General features: G+C 37.1%; 1 protein-coding gene and 1 pseudogene across 4 annotated transcripts in view; one reads left to right on the forward strand and one right to left on the reverse strand.

Annotated features, from left to right (window-relative positions):
- Window positions 1–25,376, reverse strand: part of PDS5B (PDS5 cohesin associated factor B) — a 202,544-nt gene that overhangs the window by 40,055 nt on the left and 137,113 nt on the right. For all 4 annotated transcript variants that reach the window (XM_051831824.2, XM_051831821.2, XM_051831820.2 and 1 more), the window contains 4 exons: window positions 18,750–18,873; window positions 15,552–15,710; window positions 5,209–5,277; window positions 2,875–3,011 (listed from right to left, as the gene is read on the reverse strand). In XM_051831824.2, the coding sequence (XP_051687784.1) occupies window positions 2,875–3,011; window positions 5,209–5,277; window positions 15,552–15,710; window positions 18,750–18,873 (489 nt within the window). The remainder of the gene's footprint in view (window positions 1–2,874; window positions 3,012–5,208; window positions 5,278–15,551; window positions 15,711–18,749; window positions 18,874–25,376) is intronic.
- Window positions 12,491–12,615, forward strand: LOC127487195 (small nucleolar RNA SNORA21; annotated as a pseudogene).

The raw sequence follows: 25,376 nt of genomic DNA on the forward strand, positions 1-25,376 counted from the left end.
ACAGTACTGAGAAAGATTTAACAGAAAAGATAGTCTTAGCTTTCTAAGATCTAATGATCAAGATGGCTTAAGATCCTTCCCTATCTTTCCAAGGAGTATGCAAAACAATTGACTGAATGCATATAACAGTTAATAAGGTTCTGAAGTTGCAGGAAGTGTCCCAAAGGTGCTCTTTGCTCAGCAATAGCAATATTCCAAGTAGCTATTAATAGGTAAATCGTAGTTTAGAGAGTATCAGCCAGCAATTATGCTTTCTCCACAGGGAGAGATAACACATGCTCCTTACATATGCGTCCTTAAAATTTTCTATCAAGACCAGTGTTTTCTATTTAAGGTTTTACTTTTTTAGCTTTAATAAGCAGAGAAAATGTCCCTTCAAATGAAATCTTATATGGATATTTAAAGTATAAACCCAAAAAGTAAGTTTCCTATTAAAGCAAGAGACAAAACCTCCCATTCCTTACCCAGAGCTCTACATGCTTTGTTTTCTACCAGAAATTCTTTCTCCTACTTCAGGCAGCCCCTAAGATGTTACCCAATGTTATATGGGCTCCTTGGAACTGAGCTTATGACACATTTTATTTTTAAATACATCTTTAATACATATAATCCTTACATAAACACTTAAGATACTCTTATATTCTTCATTTTAAAGAGAAACCTGAGACATGCATAAATCAAATAAACTGATAAATAATGGCAGCTGATAAATGGTGGAACCTGAACTTGAATGGGTGGAGTCTGCCTTCACCATGCCTCATATAACCTGATCACCTATGTGTAATGTCCCTCTAAAAGAAGTTAATGTAGCTGAGTATAATTATAATTGGGAATACAAGTAGTATACAGTAATATACTTATTAATATAAAATTAATTTAGAAAACAAAGCATATCAGTCCTGGGGAAAACTTTTCCTTTACCAGGCTGAGCCAACCCATGTGAAAGTATCTCAAAGTCAATATAAATTTTAAATTAAAATATACTTAAACACTGACACACACAGAGTACTTCCAAAAGTTCATGTAAAATGGAATTAAATAAGTTTAGCTGGTGCAAAAACTCCAAAATTCATGTACAGTTTTTCATAATATACATTTTCCATGAACTTTTTAAAGAGAATTTATTGTATGTTTGCACACATAGTATGTTTCATTTATTCGAAACACAGAATGGAAGAGATCTTTCATCCACTGATACTCCCCAAGATGCTATAATTCATTCAGTCATTTATCTGAAATACTCAGCGAGAGATTTGCCATCCATTGGTTCACTCCCCAGATGGGTGTAACAGTCAGGGCTGGACCAGGTCAAACCTAGGAGTAATATCTCCAGATCTCTTATGTGGGTGGTAGGGGCCCAAGCACTATCATCATCTTCTGCTGCCTTCCTAGGCACATTGGCAGGAAGGTGGATCACAAGCAGAGCAGCTGAGACTTGAATGGCTGCTCTGATATGGGACGCCAGATGCAAGTGGCAATTTAACCTACTGTGCCAGAACACCAACCCCATCCCATGAAAATTTTAAAGACTCTTCATATAATTTCAAAAATGAATACACAATATAAAAATTATCTTTTAATTTTATTTTCCATGATTTTTAAGTATTCTCATGTAAATTATGGGAGAAGTATACACAACTAATTAGATTGCAAAAAAGCATAATGAGTAATATAAACAGAGTAAATATTAAGTTTTTTTTGAGAAGTATAGTTTTGTTAACATTTAATTCAAGGAGTACATCATGAATAAAACACACAAGAAGAACAGAAACGACGACAGCAATGTAGAAAGCACCTGGGAGGCACATTTTTATGTTTCCTCATTAAAGTCTTTGAGATATATTAACGGGAAGAGAATTACTTTCCTATTTTACAGTAGAATGGGCACTAAAAAGCACTGTATTTCCATAAAGGAAAACCTCTAAATTTCAACACTGACATAATAATCACTACCCTCCATCAGTGTTTAAAATACTTTACCAGGGGCAGGTGTATGGTGCAGTAGGATAGTTACACTGCTGTTGAGATGTCTGTATCCCATACTGGAGTACTGGTTCAAGTCCCAGCTCCTCAGCTTCTGATCCTGTTCTCTCCTAATGTGCCAGGAAGGCAGCAAATGATAGCCCAAATGCTTGGGTCTTGTCACATACATGGGAAACCCAGGTGGAGTTCCTAGCTCCTGGCTTCAGCCTGGCCCAACTTCAGCTCATCCAGACATTTGGAGAGTGAACCAGCAGATGGACCATCTTTTTCTTTGTCTCTCCCTCTCTTTATGTCACTCAGTCCTTCAAGTAAATTAAAACATGCTTATAAAAGTAAAATTTCTTAGATGAGCTAACTTCATTATAAAATAATAGATAAATAACATAGGTAAAATAATTATTTCTATTTCATAGGTGAGGAAACTAAAGAGAATGAAGTAACTTGCTGAAGGCCATTTAATTGCTCAGTAGAGCCAAGATTTGAATTGTGATTCCAGAGTCCAAGTTTTCAATCATTATACTATATACATCTTTCAAATAAAACAAAACTGAAACAAAAAGTCTGTGTATTTTAAATCACTTACATCAAGTACATTTTTTAAAATTTGCAGTTTACTCATACTTCTGGAAACAGATTCATTAAGATGCCCTCTCATCAGTCTAGGCTTTTCCCTTCAGACATTAAGGTAAATGTAGAATGCCTGTTACTTAATGGTATATTAACACTTTCATATAGATAGCCCAAAAAGTAAGCATCTACATACTAAAATATGTATAATGTATAGTTATGCCCACAAAGCTGTGTTAATTTCTTTAAAGTTACCTTTCAATAGTTTCACCAGGAGTTGAAATATTGTGCAATTCAAAGAACTCTGAAACAGTAATTGCATACCTAATTTTCCCTTGTTCTGTCAAGTCTCCATCACTATGCAATATTGTTGTTAACAATCTCAAGGTAGAAGTTCCTGATTTACTGTGATTGTTTTTCATTCCAAGTAGCCATCGAACCATCATTTTAATAGCCTGAATCTATTTAAAAGTTAACAAATAAAACATTGAGACGTTCTCAATCTCCACATCTACATCAAAAAAACAAATTATTTTAATAAATGCCTTAAGAAAAAATAATTATTCTCTTCTATATATGAAGACAATGTTGAATGTTTTATATTAAAGCAGTTTCAGCCCCCAAAGGAGTGACAAATTATTTGACTAAAGATTTATTTTTGTTGCTTTTTTTTAATATTCTACCCTTTAGAACCTAGAATAAAATTATGCTATCCTCCCTATCAAAATAACTCCAAACTGCAATCCATGTTTAATTTATTCTACCCAGAAACATTCCACATTTGTTCTACATTGTATACCTAATGTTACAACAGCCTGTTTTGAAAAGATATAGAGTGCCTCTTTAAAAAATAATGTACGTAAGCATTTGGCCTATCCATTAAAATGCTAGTAAGGACGTGCACCCCATACTGAAATGCCTGGGGTTCAATTCCTGGCTCCAGCTCCTGATTGTAGCTTCATGCTAATGTGGGCCAGAGGAGGCAGCAGTGATGGCTCAAATAGTTGGATTCCTGCCACCCACATAGGAGACCTGGATTGAATTCCTAGCAGATGATGGGAGCATGCTCTCTTCTCTCTCTGCCTCATAAGTAAATAATTTTTTAAAAAATTAGAATGAAAAATCTTTTCCACATAAGGCTTAGGAGCTAAATGAGTCTTGATTAGTATCTGGTGGGTGGCAGAAACTCAAAAAAATGCTTTTTTGGGGGACTGGTATTTGTTAAGCATGAATATAAGGGCAGGTGGCCTGCCTTCTCATCTAGTGCTGCTCTCAGCTACACAAAATCAGTATTTGAGATCAATACTGAGAATGCAGATTTACCCTAAGACTCAAAAGTATTAAGCAACATTCAATGATGTTTAAAGGAAGGGCTGCTCCTGAGATCTGCAAAAACAGTATTAGAATTTAAAGCTGGAATAACATGAAAAAGTAGTTCTTACTATGAAAAATAAACACGCACACAGTCCAAAATGGCTTATGAGAAATTACAACTAGAAAAAGATTACAATATTTATATTTGTTCCCGGCCTTCACATTTGTCTGAGATGAAGTCTACACTACAGACAGTAGATGGCTTTAAAAAATCAAAACTGTCCATGAGTAAAATTTTGTTTAATTCCTAATTCAAGCAATTACAGTCTATATTTTTAAATTTTATTTTTATTTATTTGAGAGGTAGAGAAAGGACAGAGGGACAGACAGAGCTGCCATCCACTGGTTCACTTCCCAAATGCCCCACGCTGAAGCAAGAAACCTGGAAATCAATCAAGGTCTGCCATGTGAGTAGCAGGAACCAATTATTTGAGTCGTCATTGCTGCCTCCCAGGACCTGCATTAGCAGGAAGCTGGAGTCAGAATTCAAAGGTAAGCATTTAAATTAGGAACTTCAATATTGTACAGAGGTGTCTTACCCAACATCTTAACCTCTAGGCCAAATACCTGCCCCTGAATTTTTTAAAAAAAATTTTTAAATAGCTATATTAAATGTCATGCAAAAGATGAGTAGTCTTAAAATCTGATTACCAAATTTACTCAATAGTTGAAGGTCCATAAGAAAAGTAGCAATGCCTTTGCCAATAAAAGGCTGACACCTAAGAAGCAGCTTTAAAATCTTTTTATCAGGGTGGTACTGTGGCATAAAAGGAATAGTGCCCGCCTGCAGTGCCAGCAACCCATATGGGTGCCAATTCAAGTCCCAGCTTCTCTACTTCCTATCCAGCTTCCTGCTAATGTGCCTGAGAAAGCAGCAGCAAACGACCCAAGCACTTGGGCCCCTGCACCCATGTGGGACACCAGGAAGAAGCTCCTGGCTCCTGGCTTCGGCCTGGTCCAGCCCCGGCCCCAGCCCCAGCTGTTGCAACCATTTGGGGAGTGAACCAGTGGATGGAAGATCTCTCTCTCCCCAACCACCCTCTCTGTACCTTTGCCTTTCAAATAAATAAATTTTAAAAACAATTTTTTAATCACTCAAATTACATATAGCTGCCCAAAGCCCATTTCTCGTTATTGCCCTATAGTCCCACAATACATGAGATAAGTATAAATATAATAGTTGTGTGATTTTTATAATTCCACCTTTGTGACAAAAATAGAAACTTTTATGCTTTTCATAATATTAAATATATTAAAATCAATAGATCCATAAATATTACTCACTTTGACCATTGTCTCAGGAGAAACTTCTTCATCTGGAACCCAAAGTTTAGTTGTCTTTTTTCCAGGAAGCTAAACAAGAATTAAGAATATAAAACATGAATGAATGAAATCTTTACCTTCCACAGTGAATGTCATTACATATGACAGAAATACCCCATTTAACTCTATTTATTAACAAAGGATGAACCATTTGTCCTCAGTAGCACCAAAACACAGTACTCACAAATCTATCATATAAAAGAAGGGGGACACCACTAATTGGTTCTATCTAGGTGTGCTGTAAAACTAACTTTAACCTCTTAATTTCTTATTTAAGGCAGTCAGATAGACTAGGATAAAACTCAAAGGAGCCAAGAAGAGTAGCTTTTTAAATAAGAGGAAAGATAGTTTTAAAAATCTTGAGTAGGTGAAATACTAGAAAGGTTTCCAGTTCAACATAATTAACAGAAAACATGTATTAATATCTTCAAGCCAAATTCACCAAACCACAAAATATACACACATATGCATAAGCCAGTTAGCAGGGCTAGAGTCGTAAGAAAAAAAAGCACAGTAAAAAAATTAACAGAACTAGAGGGCTTCCATTGCCACAGATGCACAGAAGGGAATACTCTGGGGGAAAAAAAAAAGAGTGCCTTTAGCACAACCACAAGACAATCCAGAGATAAACTGCAGGCACTGGGAGGTGTGAATTTATACAACGACAGCAAGATGGCAAAAGAGCTGAACCCAATGAAGGAACAGCCAAGTTCCTATTTTTACCTCCAAGTTAGGAAACAGGGAAATAGTAAACACCTCAGGTAATCCTCTGGCAGCACAACAGGTAGCCTCAGCATAGAAAGGCAAAGTTCCCAAATTCATAGGCTAAACAGTCACACAAATTAACACTTAGTTCTTCAACTGAGACATGCCTTCAAAGTATGAAGTGGAAATAATGAGAAAATAATCAGAAGAGGCACATCCAGGTGAAATTTCTGATCTAAGAATGTTAAGAAGATGTGAAAATTTCCCAAGTGGGAAGCTACAAAAAAAAAAAAAAAAAAGAGCAAGAATCACATCAACTTCAGATTTCTCAATCATAAACCTGAAGATAAAAAAAATCTTCTGAATCTTCAGCAGCCAATAAAAACAAAAGCTTTTCAAATTACATTTCATTTTAAACAATCACTCAAACATTTACTGCATTAAAACACCAAATTCAAAAGAAAAATTCAATTTGTATAAATTATTACAACCAGGTAAAAAGAAAACAGTTTTAAGAAAGACCAATAGGGACTGTCAGATAAACTGAGAAAGCCCAAAACTGGATGAGCACTATGGTGCAGTACATTTGGACATTTGCATCACATATGGCAGTGCTGATCTGAGTCCTGGCTTCTCTGACTCCAATCCAGCTTCCTGCTCATGCACACCCATGAAAGGTAACAGATGAAAGCTCAAACATTTGGGCCCCTCCCACCCATGTAGGAGACCAGGATTGAGTTCTGGGCTGCCAACTTTTGCCTGGCCCTGCCCTGGTTATCATGGGCACTGGCATAGTGAGTTATAGTGGAAGATACCCACTCTCTCACTTTGCCTTTCAAGTAAATAAACATTTAAAATCATAAAAAATAAGATATCTGAGTGTTAGCACTGCAAAGGATTAGAAGAAGGTAAGATAATTCACCAAATTGTGCTGGGAAATAAAAAGAAATAGAATCCTTATGTCATAGCATACAAAAAAACTCAAGGAATTGATTCCTAATGTATTAAATTTCCATATTTATAAAAGGAAAACCTAAATCTTTGTTTCCTGTTATTAAATGAGAGACTATTTATGACACTGGAGTATGGAAAAATTTCTTAAACAAGACGTGAAAAGCATTAACTACAAAGGAATGGTAAATACAGCTATATTAAAATTATCAACTTTTGCTCAAAGCACATTATAAAGGAAGTGAAAAGACACACCATAAGTGAGGTTTTAGTATAAAGATACTTCGGTAGGGTAGAGGATTAATATATATAAAGATTAACTATAGGAAAAATGACCAACAACACAGAAAAAAATAGGGTAAAAGACATCAAAAGTGATTTCAGAAAGGATGTACACTAATTATCACTATGAAATTAATTAGTAACCAAGGAAATGAAAATTAATATTATAAAGAGATATTATATCTATTATATGAGTAAAAATTAAGGAAAAAGACAATAAGGTGTGCAATATAAACAATGCTAGTAGAAAATAAGTTTTAGGGGCCACTGTTGTGGCAAAGCGGGTTAAACCACTTCCTGCAATGCTGGCATCCCGTTATGAGAACCAGTTCCCACTTTCTTTTTTTTTTTTGGACAGGCAGAATTAGTGAGAGAGAGAAAGGTCTTCCTTTTTCAGCTGGTTCACCCCCCAAATGGCAGCCACAGCTGGGTGCAGGGCCCAAGCCCTTGGGCCATCCTCCACTGCCTTCCCAGCCACAGCAGAGAGCTGGACTGGAAGAGGAACAACCGGGACAGAATCCGGTGCCCCAACCAGAACTAGAACCCAGGGTGCCGGCACCACCGGCCACAGTTCCCATTTCTGATCCAGCTCCATTACTACTAATGTGCCTGGGAAGACAGTGGAAGATGGTCCAAAAGCTTCGGCCCTAGCCACCCATATAGAAGACCCAGATAGAGTTCCAGGCTCCTGGCTTCAGTCTAGCACAGGCCTAGGTGTTGTGTCATTTCTGCAGTGAACTATTAGATGGAAGATGGATTGATTGATCAATTGATCCATCTTTCCCTTTCTTTCCCCATCACTGCCTTTCAAATAAACAAATCGCTAAAAAAGTTTTTTAACCACCATTTTGAAAAATAGTTTGCAAATAAACTCAGAAGTTACATATGTGTATATAGTGTGATTCACCAATTTCACTAGGAATATAACTGAAAGAAATTCTTGCTAATTTGCATCAGGAGGCCGCTATAACAACTGTTCCGAAAGAAATGGAAATATTTCAAAATGCACTATGAATAAATACATGTATATTTCCCACAGTGGAATAATAAAGAGTAATGAAAGAAAGAAACACAACTAGGTTTAATAAAAAAGATATATTAGAAGCAAATGTGAAGTGATAAAAGCCAGTCATTCAAGATTACAGATAGTGAAATGTAATTTTGTAAGCCTCAAAAACAAGCAAAACTAAGTATGTTGTTTAGAGATACATATATGTGGTAAAATGTGAATGTGTGTTTTTAAGTTAGGGAAAACTGAACTCAAAATTTAGGAGAGTGCATACCAGGAGCAGGAAGGAAATATGTAGAAAGATAAAACTGAAGAGTAATAAAGTCAGGAGCTATTAGTTCAAAGATGTTGACTATATTACGTAAGTTATACAAATATTGCATATGTTCTTTTATATATATCAAATGTAACACAAGAAACACAAATTAATCAGTTCAAAGTGGTGAAAAAGAGTTCTATTTCTACAAAAGCTGTTATGAATCAATCTTCCTATTGGAACAAGTGGAAAGGCTGGACAAATATTTTTATTAATATCAGTAAGAAGGCAACAGAGCACTATCAAAGCAGTGAGAATTGCAGGGCAATGTTTTAAAAGAGGAGGGAAATGGAGACATTTGGATCTGGCACTGAGCTTAGTTTTCTCGTACAGATTTTAGACTGTTGGTTCTTAAAGTGAAAGGCAGGGCTAAGAATCTGAGCAAAACTTTCCTAACTATCACAGAGGCAAGAAGACAACATTTGGAATTCTAGGCCCAGCAAGGAGTAGAGGCCTTGGTAACACCATAGGTTTGGGGGTAGATCCCCAACAAATACACCCTAGGCATAAAGATGACTAGAGAAAGAACCAGATAGTTAAAAATTGAAGTCCAGCTTCCAACTGGAACAGAGGCACTTTGATAACCGCCCAACTGCCTTCCAGAAGAAAAACATACAGGAGGTAATCCAAAAGGCCAAAAGACACATGAAAAAATGTTCAGGATCATTAGCCATCAGGGAAATGCAAATCAAAACCACAGTGAGGTTTTACCTCACCCCGGTTAGAATGGCTTACATATAGAAATCAAACAACAACAGATGCTGGAGAGGATGTGGGGAAAAAGGGACACTAATCCACTGTTGGTGGGAATGCAAACAGGTAAAGCCACTATGGAAGTCAGTTTGGAGAATATAGCCCTACCATACAACCCAGCCATCCCACTCCTTGGAATTTACCCAAAGGAAATTAAATTGGCAAATAAAGAGTTGTCTGCACCTCAATGTTTATTGCAGCTCAATTCACAATAGCTAAGACACAGAATCAACCTAAATGTCCATCAACAGAAGACAGGATAAAGAAATTACGGGATATGTACTCTATAGAAGACTATACAGCAGTTTAAAAAAAAAAAAAGTAAAATCCGGATATTTGCAACAAAATGGAGAAATCTGGAAAACATCATGCTGAGTGAAATAAGCCAGTAAATATCATATGTTCTCCCTGATTGGTGACAACTAACTGAGCATCTAAAAGGAAACCTGTTGAAGTGAAATGGACACTATGAGAAACAATGACTTGCTCAGCCCTTGTCCTGACTGTCGAGGAACAACTTACTATTTTATTCCTTTAGTATTTTTTTGTTCTACTTAATACCATTGGTTGAACTCTTTAATTAACACACAATTATTCTTAGGCGTTTAGATTTAACTGAAAAGTGATCCCTGTTAAATATAAGAGTGAGAATAAGAGAGGGAGATGCACAGTTCAGCAAATGCTCACTCGGACCTACCCCAAGGGTAGAGTTAGAAACGCACCAGGGGATTCCAATTCAATCCCATCAAGGTGGCATGTACCTATGCCATCTCACTGGTCAAAGTGGATCAGTTTCAGTTCATAATTAATCATAGTGATAGGATTAAGTGTCAAAGGGATCACACAAACAAGACTAGTGTCTGCTAATACTAACTGAAAGAATTAAAAAGGAGAGAATGATCCAACATGGGAAGCGGGATACACAGCAGGCTCATAGAATGGCAGAAGCCCTAAACAGCACTCTGGCTTCAGAATCAGCCCTTAAGGAATTCAGATCCAGCTAAAAAGCCCATGAGAGTATTTCAAAAATGGAAAGCCAAGACATTCTGGCCCAAAAAAAAAAAAAAAAAAGCTTAAATGAAAGATCTCTGTGAGTGTGATCCCAGCAGAAAGAACGGGCCATAAAAGGAGGTACCTTTTTCTGAAGGGAGGACAGAACTTCCACTTTGACTATGGCCTTATCTAAATAAGATCGGAGTTGGCAAACTCAAAAAATCTTTAAAAAAAAAAAAAGTTACTCAAAATTTATGAAAGATACCAAACCATAGATTTTAGAGCCGTAAGTATCAATTATAACTATGAAGAAAAGCACACTCAGAAACATCACTGCAAAACTAGAAATTAATACAAAACCGAAATGATCAAAAGCATTCAGTGCAAAATGACACAAATGCTTAAAGGGGAACAAGACTGTCAGTAGATGTCAAGAAAAAAGATAGTAAAATTGAAAACAATTTTGGAAACACAGATGGAGAAAAAACATATCAAGCTAGAATTCTAAACCCACAAAAAATATCCTGGGGCCAGCTCTGTGGCACAGTGGGTTAATGCCCTGGCCTGAAGCGCTGGCATCATAGATGTGCGCCGGTTCTAGTCCCAGCTGCTCCTCTTCTGATGCAGTTCTCTGCTATGGCCTGGGAAAGCAGTAGAAGATGGCCCAAGTCCTTCGGCCCCTGCACCTGTGTGGGAGGCCTGGAACAAACTCCTGGCTCCTGGCTTCAGATCAGCACAGCTCTGGCCACTGTGGCCATCTGGGGAATGAACCAGTGGATGAAGACCTCCTCTCCCTCTCCCTCTCCCTCTCTCTCTCTTACTCAGCCTCTCTGTAACTCTGCCTTTCAAATAAATAAATAAATAAATCTTTTTTTAAAAAAGTAACAATAGGAAAGGTGCCTGAGAACAAAAGTACCAAAAATATCAGGTAAAAAAGAAAATTAGAATATTCTAAGGTTCCCTGTCTTATACTCAAGAGTTCAAAACAGACTAATTGACACTGGCCTTTATAATAACTCAAAAGTGCATGTTTTATTATCTAGGCAACTACTAAAATAATAGAGAAATATAAAACAGGCCATAAAGAGAAAAACGAAACAAAATTATTTCATCAAAAATAAGAAACCATGATTTATAACAAAACAGTAAAAATAGGTGGGACATCTTCATGGCTGGAGCTGTTAGTAAAAGCACAAGGAGGAGTTGATGTTGTGGTACATCTGGTTAGGCTGCTACTTGCAATGCCAGCATCCCAAATAGGAGCGCTGGTTTGAGCCACAGCTCTGTGCTTCTGATTCAGTGCCCTGCCAAAGTGCCTGGAGAAGCATCAGAAAATGGCCTGAGTAACTGCACCCTTGCACACGGGAGTCACAGATGAACTTGCAGGCTCCCAGCTTCAGTCTAACCTAGACCGAGCTGTTGCGGCCATTTGGAGAGTCAGTGGGTGGAAGGCCTCTTTCTGTCTCTCCTTCTCTCTCTCTGGTTTCAAATAAACAAAGAAAAACTTAAAAAAAAAATAAAGCACAAACCACAAAGAACCATCAGATAAACTAGACTTCAACAAATTAAATTGTAAATTGGAACACTATATGAAAGGACATTATCAAGAAAGTGAAAACAGCCAACAGGTGGGAGAAATATTCTGCAAATATCTGATAAAAGGCGAATAAGCTAATTTCTAAAATGGGTGAACAATATAAATACTTGCTCCAAGGAAGTTGCGAAAATGGTTAATTAGGCACATGAAAAGATGTCCAACATCATTAGGCAAGACAAACCTGCAAGGAAACAGCTTACATTCAGATAGCTATAACAAAGAGAGAGAGAGGAAAACAAGAAATAATAAATGGAAAGTAAGTTGGCAAGGATGTAGAGAAACTCAAATTCCCACACACTGTGGTTTTTCTTTTTTAAAAGATTTTATTTATTTATTTGATAGGTAAAGTTACAAAGAGGGAGAGACAGAGAAAAGGTCTTCCATCTGCTGGTTCACTCCTCAAATGGCCGCAAGGGCAGGAGCTGGGCCCATCCAAAGCCAGGAGCCAGAAGCTTTTCTGGGTCTCCCACATGGGTGCAGGGGCCCAAGCATGTGGGCCATCTTCTGCTTCTTTCCCATGACATAGCAGAGAGCCAAATTGGAATATGCCAGAGCACTGGCCCCTCCCATACAACTGTTGATTAGAAGGTTTAAAAAAAAAAAAAAAAGTCCCTATTTAAAAAAAACAGCCAGGCTTGCCTTTTTAAAAGCATTCCATGGGCATCTACTAATGATCCATCAAGAAGGGGCAGAGGGAAAAAAACATTTTGGTGAAGTGGCAGCATGTTGTGTTGTTGTGCTTCAATTAGTGCTGTTACAAGATGTTCCCGAAAGAAAGCTCGAGTGATGGGGGCTGGCACTGCAGCATAGGATAAGCCTCCACCTGTGTCACCAGCATCTCATATGGGTACCAGTTCATATCATGGCTGCTCCTCTTGGCTCTCTGCTAATGGTCTGGGATGCAGTGGAAGATGGCCCAAGAGGTTGGGCCCTGCACCCACATGGGAGACCCAAAGAAGCCCCTGGCTCCTGGCTTCCAATTGGCCCAACTCTGGTTGTTGTGGACATCTGGGGAGTGAACAGCGGATGGAAGACCTTTCTCTCCGTCTCTCCCTCTCACTGTCTGTAACTCTACCTCTCAAATAAATAAATGAAATCTTTTTTAAAAAATAGCTGAGCAACTCTTCAGAAAGTGAATCAGAGAATTATTTCATCCAGTGTATGTACTCCTAGGATCATACCCAAAAGAACGAGTACTCAAATACTCAAGACTTAAATATTCATACTATTCATATACTGCAAAGGGGGACACAACCCAAATGTTTATCAATGGATGATAGAAAATCAACTCCAAGGAGACTACAGAGCTAAATTTAAAGTTAAAACAATAAAACTAGTTCTATGTGGTTACTGGGCATTTGGAATGTCTGACTACAGAACTGGATCTTTGATAATATTCAAGTTAAATTTAAATAGACACATATGACTGTTAAGTACTATATCAGAGCATGACTAGAAAATAATATAAAGAATATGTTCACAACTTTGGGGTAAGCAAAAATAGTTTGAACCAGGTAAATACAATAATGAAAAAATGATTACTAAGAAATTCTGTTAAACAAAAGAAATCATTAAGAAAGTGAAAAGCCAAGTTACAAAGTAGGAAAAATTTATAAAACATGCACAGTTTCTGAAATGCTCATGGAAAATGCATATTATGAAAGCTGTGCATGAATTTCAAAGACCTTTTGGACCAAAATAAGCTTTTCATTTCACTTTCCATGAACTTTTTGAAGTTCTCTTGAAAGAGACGGACAGACAACAGAAAAATATGGAAAAAGACTTGAGCAGGCACTTCACAAAGAAGGCATCCAAAACGTCAAAAAATACATGAAAAAGAACTTAACACCATGCCATCATAAATGTTACAACTAGAAATCTCATTCAGTAAGGATAGAAATGTTGCTGTGTACAATCACTTGAAAAATAATTTGGCAAAGTTCACTAAAACTGAACCTATTTACACTCCATAACATAGTAATTACAGAAATACATGTATAAGTGTACAAGAGGATATGTAAAAAATTTATAACAGTATTCATTTAACAATAGAAATAACACCTAAATGCCTATAATTAGAACAGACATATTGTGGTATATTAAAAAAATGTAGTACTACACAGCAATGAAAATAAATAAGTCACTACATGCAAGCATTGCTATAAAATTGAGTAGAAGAGGTCAGACATAAATAACTTACTCTGAATGATTCTATTTACAAAATTTCAAAAAACAGGCAAAACGGCATGTGAGGGTCAAAATAATGGGATCTTCAAGGGGTAAGGATACATAGGAGCTTTGAAGATACTGGTAATATTCTATTTCTTTACCTAAATGACTGATTACTTGAAAATGCTAACATTGTGATAACTTAATGAGCTGTACTGTTAAATGGTATGTACTTTACAGGTATGTTGTCACAATAAAATGTTTTCATTAAAGACAAACAGTAAAAACATAGAAAATTTTAAATATATGAATAGTGAAATACAACCTAAAGGACATATGAAAAATACTACAGTTAGGGGAAGAAAAACTGAGACATGGATGAGCACAGATAAAACAACTGGCAAACAATGGAAATTAACATAGGTCCCTGTTCTCCAAAGACAAAAATCTTTAGAGATCCAATTATATACAATCATTTTGACTATGAAATTGCCACAGCTAATTTTCCATAATCTCATAGCTTAAAAGTATTAAAGTATTAAACCTTACTAATGGCATGGAAAGAATGATGGAGATGACACATTTGTCAATACAGTTGTACAACCTAAGAATTTTAACTATGTTGTTAGAGAATTTTGTATTATAGTTCTTTAAATTCTCCAAAGAACCTAGAACAGTGCCAAAGACACAACAGACACAAAACTGATTATTATAAATGGATCTATATTTAGGTACATAAATATGCACATTCATAAAACTCCAAATTGACTGTATGTGGGTCAAGTCTTCCAGACCCAAACACACTTGGCTCCACTTACACACAAGCAGGAGAACAAAAATCATTCCCCCTCAATGTTTTCACACATGGCTCTTTGCATTCTCCAATGTATGTAGGGAAAGGAACAACTATAGTCATAACTATATTTAAAAATAGCTGTCCTTGGGGCTAGCACTGTGGCTTAGCATGTAAAGCCACAGCCTACAGTGCTGGCAGCCCATATAGGCGCCAGTTCGAGTCCCAGCTGCTCCACTTTCGATCCAGCTCTCTGCTGTGGCCTGGGAAAGCAGTTGAAAATGGCCCAAGTGCTTGCGCCCCTGCATCCATGTGGGAGACTAGGAGGAGACTGCTGGTTCCTGGCTTTGGATCGGCACAGCTCCGGCCGTTGCAGCAAACTGAGAAGTGAACCAGCGGATGAAAACCTCTCTGTCTCTACCTCTCTCTGTAACTCTTTCAAATAAATAAAATAAATATTTTAAAAAAATAGCTGTCCTTATAAAAATTAAGTACCTGTAAAGATGATAGAATCAGATGAAATTTTTTATTTAACAACGGATGTATTTAAGGTCATGTCAGTGTTTAAAGAGATGTCTCAAAGTTATTCTACTTTAAATGGAGAACAGCACATTTCTAAAAATTGGAAAATATAAAATAGCCAAATGGAAGAGTTATTAACATCATTTAACTTGTGTTATACAACATTTTAGAAGATAGCATTATGAAGTTCAAATATCTAAAAAGCATAAATTACCCGATCATTCATGAGAAGATCTTTCACAATGAAAGTAGCTACCAAAGACTTCAAAGGAGCAGCAAACTGATCAGGTGCAAGGAGGGCGATATGACCAATAGTAACCAATGGTGTAATAAGATGTTCTAGGTTGCTTGGATCTAGGCTCTTATGCAGAGGCTGAAAATGAGGTGAAAATAAATATTTAACTCCATACACTTACAAATAAACAGTTCACATATATCATTATAAATTACAAAAACTACAAAAGTTATAATACATATACAAGGTCCACATAGTAACTGAAGTTTACATTTAGACCTGTATAGGTTATAAATATTTAACTCCATACACTTACAAATAAACGGTTCACATATATCATTATAAATGACAAAAACTACAAAAGTTATAGTATGTATACAAGGTCCACATAGTAACTGAAGTTTACATTTAGACCTGTATAGGTTATCAATGTTTAGAAGACAATAGGTTTGAATATTTTTCAATTTTTCCCATATCACATTTTAGAACTAGATGAAATATTTCAGCATGGCTTATGTAGCATGCATTTTACAACCATATGAGTTATAAGTGAATATGTTAGAGACTGCTAGGGCTCACCAATAACCACTTCTCTTCTACTTGCAGCTTTCTTTGCAGTTTGGTGAGAATATGTCAATCAGCTTTGGTCAAGTAGTAGGACTGAAAGTTAGGTACACCATGCCTGCACTGAGGCAGGTGTGAGACAGTAGAGCTTCTCCACAGGATCTGTTTATTCACTGGCCGTATTAACACCAAGAATACAGTGCAAATAACAGAGCTGTCATCACTCAGAAAAGTCTGTGCCTAAAGCCACTGATTAGGATGTCATTCCAACATCCAAGTGGACTTTTCTGGAGCAAGAAATAAGCTTGTACTGTCTGTCACGTGAATTTTTGAGGTCTTTGTTATAGTGAATATTAAATATCATACCCAGTGATTTTTGTTATTCTGATAGGAAATTCAATTGTTAATATGCACTCTGTCATGACAAAAGAATGAAGAAGTATTTCATACACTCACAAAATTGCATCTTATGATTTTGAAGTGAGTATTTCGGAAATGTTAATTCTGTATTTTAATGAAAAATTGGTATTCCATTCTCCCACATTAAACATTAAGGTTTCTAGGCTTGAAAAGCAATACAAAATTATTCTTTTCTAACAAATTAGGACAATATGAAATTCCATTTAGTCACAAATATATTTAAGTTTATATAGTGATACTCTTGACAATTTCCCTTAATACTTCCATTATGCACCTAGTTAAGTGTAAGCTTGTTGTTCACACTAAACAAATAGTGCAGACTGTTTAAAATCAGTTTGGGGGTCAGCACTGTGGCATAGTAGGTAAAGCTGCTAACGGCAGTGCCGGCATCCCATATGCGAGCAGGTTGGAGTCCTGGCTACTCCACTTCCGATCCAGCTCTCTACTATAGCCTGGGAGAGCAGTAGAAGATGGCCCAAGTCCTTGGGCCCCTAAACCCGCTGTGTGGGAGACCAGGAAGAAGCTCCTGGCTCCGGATCAGCTCGGCTCCAGCCATTGCAGCCATCTGGGGAGTGAACCAGCAGATGAAAGATATCTCTCTCTCTCTCTCTCTCTGTGTAACCCTGCCTTTCAAATAAAAAAAAAATCTTTAAAATAAATAAAATAAAATCAGTTTGTTATTAGTTTGGTAACTCTCCACAATAATAAAATCATTTATGAAAAAATCAAAATTAGTGGCAAGATCCTGGATTGGTGACAAAATCAGAAAGGCCGGATATTTCTGAGAAATCATTCTCAGAAAGTCAATAAAACAAGTATGTTATGGGAGTAGGACTATAGGTTAGGTTCTTGTAAAGATGAAATAAAATAGCAGACATAATATCAAAATGAAAATAAAAATGCATTACAAATGTAAGTTATATCAGTATTATTCTTATCACTGTCACCTCTCAAGGGGAAAAAAGGATATTATGAAGAAAACTATAAGTTTCCTATAAACATGAATTTATTGAAGCCATTCTCATACACAGAAACAGATTCTTGAAAATTAAAATAAATTATTTGCTACCTATAGTAAAGAATGTGTGGAAGATAAAAACATGTTTCTTGCTTCTTTAGGTCTTCAACATAATACATGAGAATATTACAAAAAATTATCATTTCTTGGCCTTTTGGCCAAGATCAAGTATATTACAAATTAGCCTTAGCTTCTAAAATAGTGATAAGAAGTCAAAGTATTAATGATAAGTAGCTTCAGCATAACTGCCAAATTGTTTTGCTTTAAGGCTCCTGAACTAAAACTATAAATTAGGATTTTATAGACTTTTTGTTTATTTTTATGTGCAGTAATAAAGCTTGATATAGTCCCTAATTTTATTAGGTTGCAATAAAATTCTAGTGCTTGGTTAAGTTATATCCAAGACTACAGAAAATAATATAAAATTTATAACGAAAAGACACACTTCATATCTGACACATAATTAGTTCAGTTACAAAAAGTTACTGCCAGCGCTGTGGCAGTAGGTTAAGCCTCTACCTGCGGCATCACATCCCATATGGGTGCCAGTTCATGTCCCAGATGCTCCTCTTCTGATCAGACTCTCTGCTAATGGCAGTGGAAGATGGCCCACATCCTTGGGCCCCTGCACCCACGTGGGAGACCCAGAAGAAGCTCCTGCCTCCTGGCTTTGGATCAGCCTCACTCTGACTGTTGGGCCATTTGGGAAGTGAACCAGCAAATGGAAGCTCTCTCTGTCTCTCCTTCTCTCTGCAACTCTGCCTCTCAAATAAATATATAAATCTTAGATAAAAAAGCATAAACTTGTTTAAATTACTAGTACTGACTTAGTAAAATCAAACAGTATTTCAGTCAGGTTTTAAATTTTTTGAACCTATCAAAAACTATGATTTTTATATGTAATTACCTATTAATTAAAAATAGTCTCCAAACATGCAAATATACATAAATGAAGCTGTGTCAAAAAATAAGTTTTAATTTCTGAATTTGAGTTAACATTAAATGTCTTAATAATCAGATATTTTTATATTATAACCACTTATCAGTGTTAAATTTACTGATCCAAACTCTAAAAATACACAAATTGATGCAACACCAAATGTGAACATTCTGTAAAATCAACAGTATTTGTTTTTAAACTATAACATATGAAACAAATTATTTTTTCTTTTTACCTCAAATATCTGTGCAAACTGGGTCTCCTTACTAGAAAATATTGCATGGATACAATGAATGGCATATTTGGCTTGACGGGGGGGTCCTTTTTTAGATTTATGATGCAAAACAGGAAGCAAGGCTCTAAAAAAATACAGAATTAAAAATTAATAAGCCAGAAAAACCAACATTTCTACTAGATAACTTGTTGACCCCATTTTTAAAGTAATGTTTTAGAAAACCCAAAAGTCATCAGTATCTACTGATTTTCAAGTTTTTAATTTTGCTTCATTAATATCTGCATTAAAAATACAATCCAAACATACTTTTTATTCAATTACAAACACAATCAAAGCAGGTGACCCACTACCTCTCCTCAATAACATTTCTATAAGGCCTCACTGCTATCATTCCAGTTAAGCTTCTGACACTTTACACATAGACCCCTGTGAGGGCACCCAAACAGTTCTTATTTTTCAAGTTTCTACCTCTTGCTATTCATCTTTCACTCAGTGACAAAATAAATTACATTAAGGGAAATCCTTAACTAATACGTATGAAGCATTCTTATATTAAAGGCCCTAAATCCCTGCTCTTTATCATATCAGCATTTTAAGGACAAGACAAATGATAACAGTTGATTAACAAAAATATCTGTGATATCAAGTTGCAGTAACTGCTGGAAAGTAGAAATGGATATGTAGAGTGGTACTATTTTAAACTGAAAACCTCTCTGATAAAGTAAGATGAGCGGATCCCTGAGAGCGCTGGAGAGCGAGTCCTGACAGCCTGAAGAACAGACATGCTTATCACTACATTGCTCAAAAACTGAAAATCAGTATGGAATAAAGCAACAGGTGTTAGTTCAACTATTATTCAAACATCTCATAACAAAAGCAGTCTTTTTCATCACTCAATTCCAATCCAGTGTTCCAGTACTAAGAATTTAGAGACGTAATAACTCATCATCACAATGAGAATTCTGCATTTTTTAAAACATTCATAATAAGATTATGTATGTATTTAAAAATAGACTCTCAGAAGATACCAACAGCAAAGTATAATAAAGACAAATGACAAACTGATGGGAAACTTTTACATTACATAATGTAGACAAAAGGTTAATATCTCTAACATATAACAAATCTTCTAAAAATTGAATGAATAAAAAGAACAATAAAAAATGGTTGTATGCAAAAAGGCAGAAAGCACCGAGAAGACAAACTGCCCTGAAATATGTGAAAAAATGTTTACTCACTGAATAAACAAAAACTACAAGACAACGTCTGCTTCCGACTGCAAACTGGATTTAATCAATCAGAAAATGAGATGAAGACACTAAAGGTTTCAGATACTAGGCAACAGGCAGCACAATACTATGACTCCTGAACTATGAGGAACAGATTCGGTGAGACATATACTTCCCTGGCTTACAGCACAAAGGCAGTTTCCAAACGTAATACAAAAAGTACACTCTAATTGAGCCCAAGTTGAAGGAGACAGGGATAGGAGTGCCCAACACCAAGGCAACTCTGATTTCTAGGGAAGAATACAAAAGAGGGTAGAGCTATAAAGAGAGGAAGAGAACACAAATCTGGTGATCCATAAAGAGATTATACCCAAATTTGGATAGAAAATGATCTGTGAGGCTGGTGCTGTGGCATAGCAGGTGAAATCACTGCCTCCAGTGCCAGCATCCCAAATGGTTGCAGGTTTGAGTCCCAGCTGCTCCACTTTCCATCAAGCTCCCTGATAGTGTGCCTGAGAAAGTGGCAGAAGATAGTCCAGGTCATGGGGTCCCCACCTACATGGGAGACCAGGAGGAAACTCCTGGCTTCAGATCCACCCAGCTCTGGCCACTGCAGCCATTTGGGGAGTGAACCAGCAGATGGAAAATCTCTCTCTCTCTCTCTCTCTCTCTCTCTCTCTCTCTCTGCCTATGCAACTCCTGAATTTCTAATAAATAAATAAATGTTAAAAATATAAAAAGCAAGAAAAGAAAATGATCTGTGCCATTCCCAAGGGGGAAAAAAATACCTCAAACCAGGGAGAGGCCATTGGAAAGCAGTCAGAAAATTCCAAGACACAGGCTAGTAATAATTCATATTTCTATCACACACAGAGTAGAAACACCTTATAATAAAACCAGGAGAAAAACTAATAAAACAGATTCAGAAATGGCACAGGTGATAAGCTTTGCAAAGACAGTAAAACAGTTGTTACAAATATTCTACAAAGAAAAAAAAATCACATGCCTGAGAAGGTGTAAAGGAAAACATGAACACGGGAGAGAGAAATGAAACATATAAACAAAAATTCCTACATGGAATTATTAAAGGTGAAAACATCTATAATGAACACCAGTGATTGCAGACAGCAATAACAACTATAAAAATAAAGTGACAGGGCACAGTAGAGCCAGGCTACCCAATGTGCTGAAGGCCCCTTGTACTCCTCAAGCACTAAGCATGCGCCTTCCCTTCCCCACAGGTGAAGGAAGATCCCAAGAGGAGATAGCTAAGACTGTCAGCTAAAACTGCTCCAGCAAAAGTAAAAATCATGCCAAAAAAGGCAGCAGGGAACAATAAGTCATTACCCAAAATTAAGTGCAAACGAAAGGTAAATCAAGAGAAAACAGGCCAAAGTGGTTAACCAAAAACTAAAGACTTTTCCTGGAAGAAACAGAGAACTAAAAATGAAATCCCTGGCCAGCATCGCGGCTAACTAGGCTAATCCTCCACCTGTGGCGCCAGCACACAGGGTTCTAGTCCTCGTCGGGGCATCAGATTCTGTCCCGGTTGCCCCTCTTCCAGGCCAGCTCTCTGCTGTGGCCCAGGAGTGCAGTGGAGGATGGCCCAAGTCTTTGGGCCCTGCACCCGCATGGGAGACCAGGAGAAGCACCTGACTCCTGGCTTCAGTTCAGCACGATGCGCCATTGGAGGGTGAACCAAAGACAAAAGGAAGACCTTTCTCTCTGTCTCTCTCTCACTGTCCACTCTGTTAAAAAAAAAAAAAAAAAAAAAAAAAAAAGCCCAACTGTAATGAGGCAGCAAAGCAGACAAATCTAATTACTATCCTGCACCACGTCTTATTAGTGGTCCCTATCTCCTAAATTGTATAATCCAGAGAATTATTTTTATCAAGCATTTTGTAAATTCAAGTTTTTCAGTAGCTTCAGAAAAAAAATTTAAGGAAAGAATTCCATCTCATCCTAATTTTTAAATGCAAATGATTTTTAAGAAAGTGAAATCATTTGCTAATGGTTATTTTTGGGTTCAACCAGAAAAAAATAGTGGGTAATTAAATTATGGAAGGATTTAACTGTCTTAGGGTAAGCTCAACATTTCATATTTCATATGGCAATTTGGAGCCACATTTGTGCATTTAATATATCTTGGACCTCACTGCTGTTTAGTAGAACTGCTTCCTAATGAAATGACTCCACATCTCTATCCTGTAGCAGCTATGTACACTTTGTAACATCTCTGGTTGTGGCTGCCCAGTTTTCCTAATAATTTTGTTAATATGCTGTGAAAGATGGAAAATTGGAGTATTTAGTGAATATGATACTAAACTGTGAGTGAGTTAGATTTATGTAACAAGTTTCAACATCTGAAGATGCTGGTACTTGATATCCTCTTAAGGAAAATATGTCTCCAAATTTGAAGTTGGAAAGTCAATAGAATAACTTTGAAAATAATCAACACATGACTTTTAAAATTTTTAGTACTTATGTTAAGAATTATGTACAAATTGAAATGTGTGCTGGTTCTCAACACCAATAAAAATCTCACTTATGAAAAAAATATAAAGAGTCAAAAGTACAGGAGAAAAGAAAGTCTTTAAGACATTACTGGGGCCAGTGCTGTGGCGTAGCAGGTTAACACCCTGGCCTGAAGTACTGGCATCCCATATGGGCACTGGTTTGAGACCCGGCTGCTCCACTTCCTGTCCAGCTCTCTGCTATGGCTTGGGAAAGCAGTGGAAGATGGCCCAAGCGCTTGGGCCCCTGCATCCACGTGGGAGACCCGGAAGAAACACCTGGCTCCTGGCTTCAGATCGGCACAGCTCCGGACACTGCGGCCATTTGGGGAGTGAACCATGGGATGGAAGACCTCTCTCTCTCTCTCCGCTTCTCTCTCTCTGTAACTCTGACTTTCAAATAAAATAAATAAATATTAAAAAAAAAAAAGACATTACCAAGTAGTCAAAACTACAGGTAACTAGAGACCCTGAAAACAAAGAGGCAAGGAGGGGGAGAACAGAAAAAGATGTCTAAAGAAATATTAGCCAACAACAAACACAACTCGGATAGATACATGCAGACTGAAAGTGCCAGGATGGAAAAAGATAACCCAAGCGAAAAAGAGTCAATGTAACCATCCTAGTATCAGACAAAATAACTTTACAACAAAAACTGTTAAAAAAAAAAAAGGGGGGGGGGGGGGGACAGTGCTGTGGCGTAGCTGGTAAGGCCACCACCTGCAGTGCCTGTATCTTAAGTGGATGCTGGTTTGAGTCCCAGCTGCTCCACTTCCGATCCAGCTCTCTGCTATGGCCTGGGAAAGCAGTAGAAGATGACCCAGACACTTGGGCCCCTGCACCCACATGGAAGACCTGGAAGAAGCTCCTGGCTCCTGGCTTCAGATCAGCCCAGCTCAAGTCGCTACCGCCTCTCTCTCCCTGCACCCAAGTGGGAGTCCCGGAAGAAGCTACTGGCTCCAGATCAGCGCAGCACCAGCCACTGTGGCCATCTGGGGAGTGAATGAGCTGATGGAAGACACCTCTCTTTCTCTCTCTCTCTCTCTCTGCAACTTTTTCAAAAGGAAGGAAGGGAAGGAGAGGAGGAGAGGAGGAAGGGAGGAAGAGAGGGAGAGAGGAAAGAAGGGAGAGCAGCCCTCTCACTAAATGCAGCTGTCTTTTAAAACTATTAAAAGACATAGATCGGCATGATTAAGGAATCAATTCAATGGGAAGATGTGACAATAGTAAATGTATACATACCTAATCACAGGATGCATGATTATTTAAAAGAAATGCTAATAGATCTAAAGGGAGATACAGACTCCAATACAATAGTAATGGGGGACTTCAACACTCCCCTTTCAGCAATGGACTGATTAACCAGACAGAAAATCATCAAAAAAGCAACAAAGCCAATCAACACTATGGATCAAAAGGACCTGATATCTGCAAAACTTTTCCTCCTACAGCCACAGAATACACATTCTTCCTATCAATGCCATGGAACTTTCTCTAGACTGGACCACAGGCTAGGCCATAAAGCAGTCTCAGCAAATTCAAAACAAACAAACAAAAAAATCAAAATCATACCATGCGTTTTCTCTGAGCATAGTGGAATGAAGCTGGCAATCAACAATTCAAGAATCTCTACAACATGTGAGACTGAACAACACGCTCGTGGATGAACAGTAGGTCTTTAGAAGAAATCAAAAGAGAAATCAAAACATTTCTGGAAACGAATGAAGATGACAATATAACACATTAAAACTTATGGGATACAGAAAAAGCAGAGTAAGAGGACAATTTACAGCAATTGGTGCCTATATCAACAAATTGAAAAGGCACCCAATAAATGAGCTAGCAATGCTTCTCAAGGACCTAAAAAAACCCAACAAACCAAACAAAATTAGCAGGAGGAAAGAAATTATTAAAATTAGGCAATAAACAAAATTGAAATAAAAAAATCAGTAAAGAAGAGCTTTAAAAAAAAATAAAACTGACACACTATTGGCCCAAAACAAAGAGGGAGAAGACCTACATCAGTAAAATCTGAGATGAAAAAGGAAATGTAACAATAGATAACAGAGAAATGAAAAGAATCATCAGAAATTACTTCAAACAGCTGTATGCCAATAAATTGGGAAACTTGTGGACAGATTCCTAGACACATATAATCTACCAACACTGAGTCATGAAGACATAGAAATCAGAACCATAACCAAGACGGAAATTGAATCAGTAATAAAGACCCTCCCAACAAAGAAAAATCAGGATGGGAGAGCCTCACTGCTATATTATACTAGACATTTAAAAAACTAATTCCAATTCTTCTCAAGTCAATCAAATCAACTGAAAAGAGGGAATCCTCCCAAGCTCCTTCTATGAAGCTAGCATCAGCTTAATTCCTAAACCTGAAAAAGATACAACAAAGAGAACTATAGAACAATATACCTGATGAATATAGATCTAAAAATCCTCCACAAAGTACTAGCTAATTGAATCCAAATATCATCCACCCAGAACAAATGGGAATTACTTCTGCTATGCAGGGATGCTTCAACACTTACAAATCAATAAATGTGATACATGACATTAACAAACTGAAGAACAAAAACCATATGATTATTTTGATAGATGCAGAGAAAGCATTTGATAAAGCAACATCCTATCATGATGAAAACCTTAAGCAAATTGGGTATAGAAGAAACATTCCTCAACACAATCAAAGCAATTTATGACAAACATACAACCAGCATCTTACTGAGTAGGGGAAAAACTGGAAGCATTCTAAGATCTGGAACCAGACAAGGATGCCCACTCTCACCACTGCTGTTCAATACAGGGACTGATGCTGTGGCGCAGTGGGTAAAGCTGCTGCCTGCAGTGCCAACATCCCACATGGG

This window comes from Oryctolagus cuniculus, chromosome 9 (genome assembly GCF_964237555.1).
Source record: "Oryctolagus cuniculus chromosome 9, mOryCun1.1, whole genome shotgun sequence".
Taxonomy (NCBI): Eukaryota; Metazoa; Chordata; class Mammalia; order Lagomorpha; family Leporidae; genus Oryctolagus; species Oryctolagus cuniculus.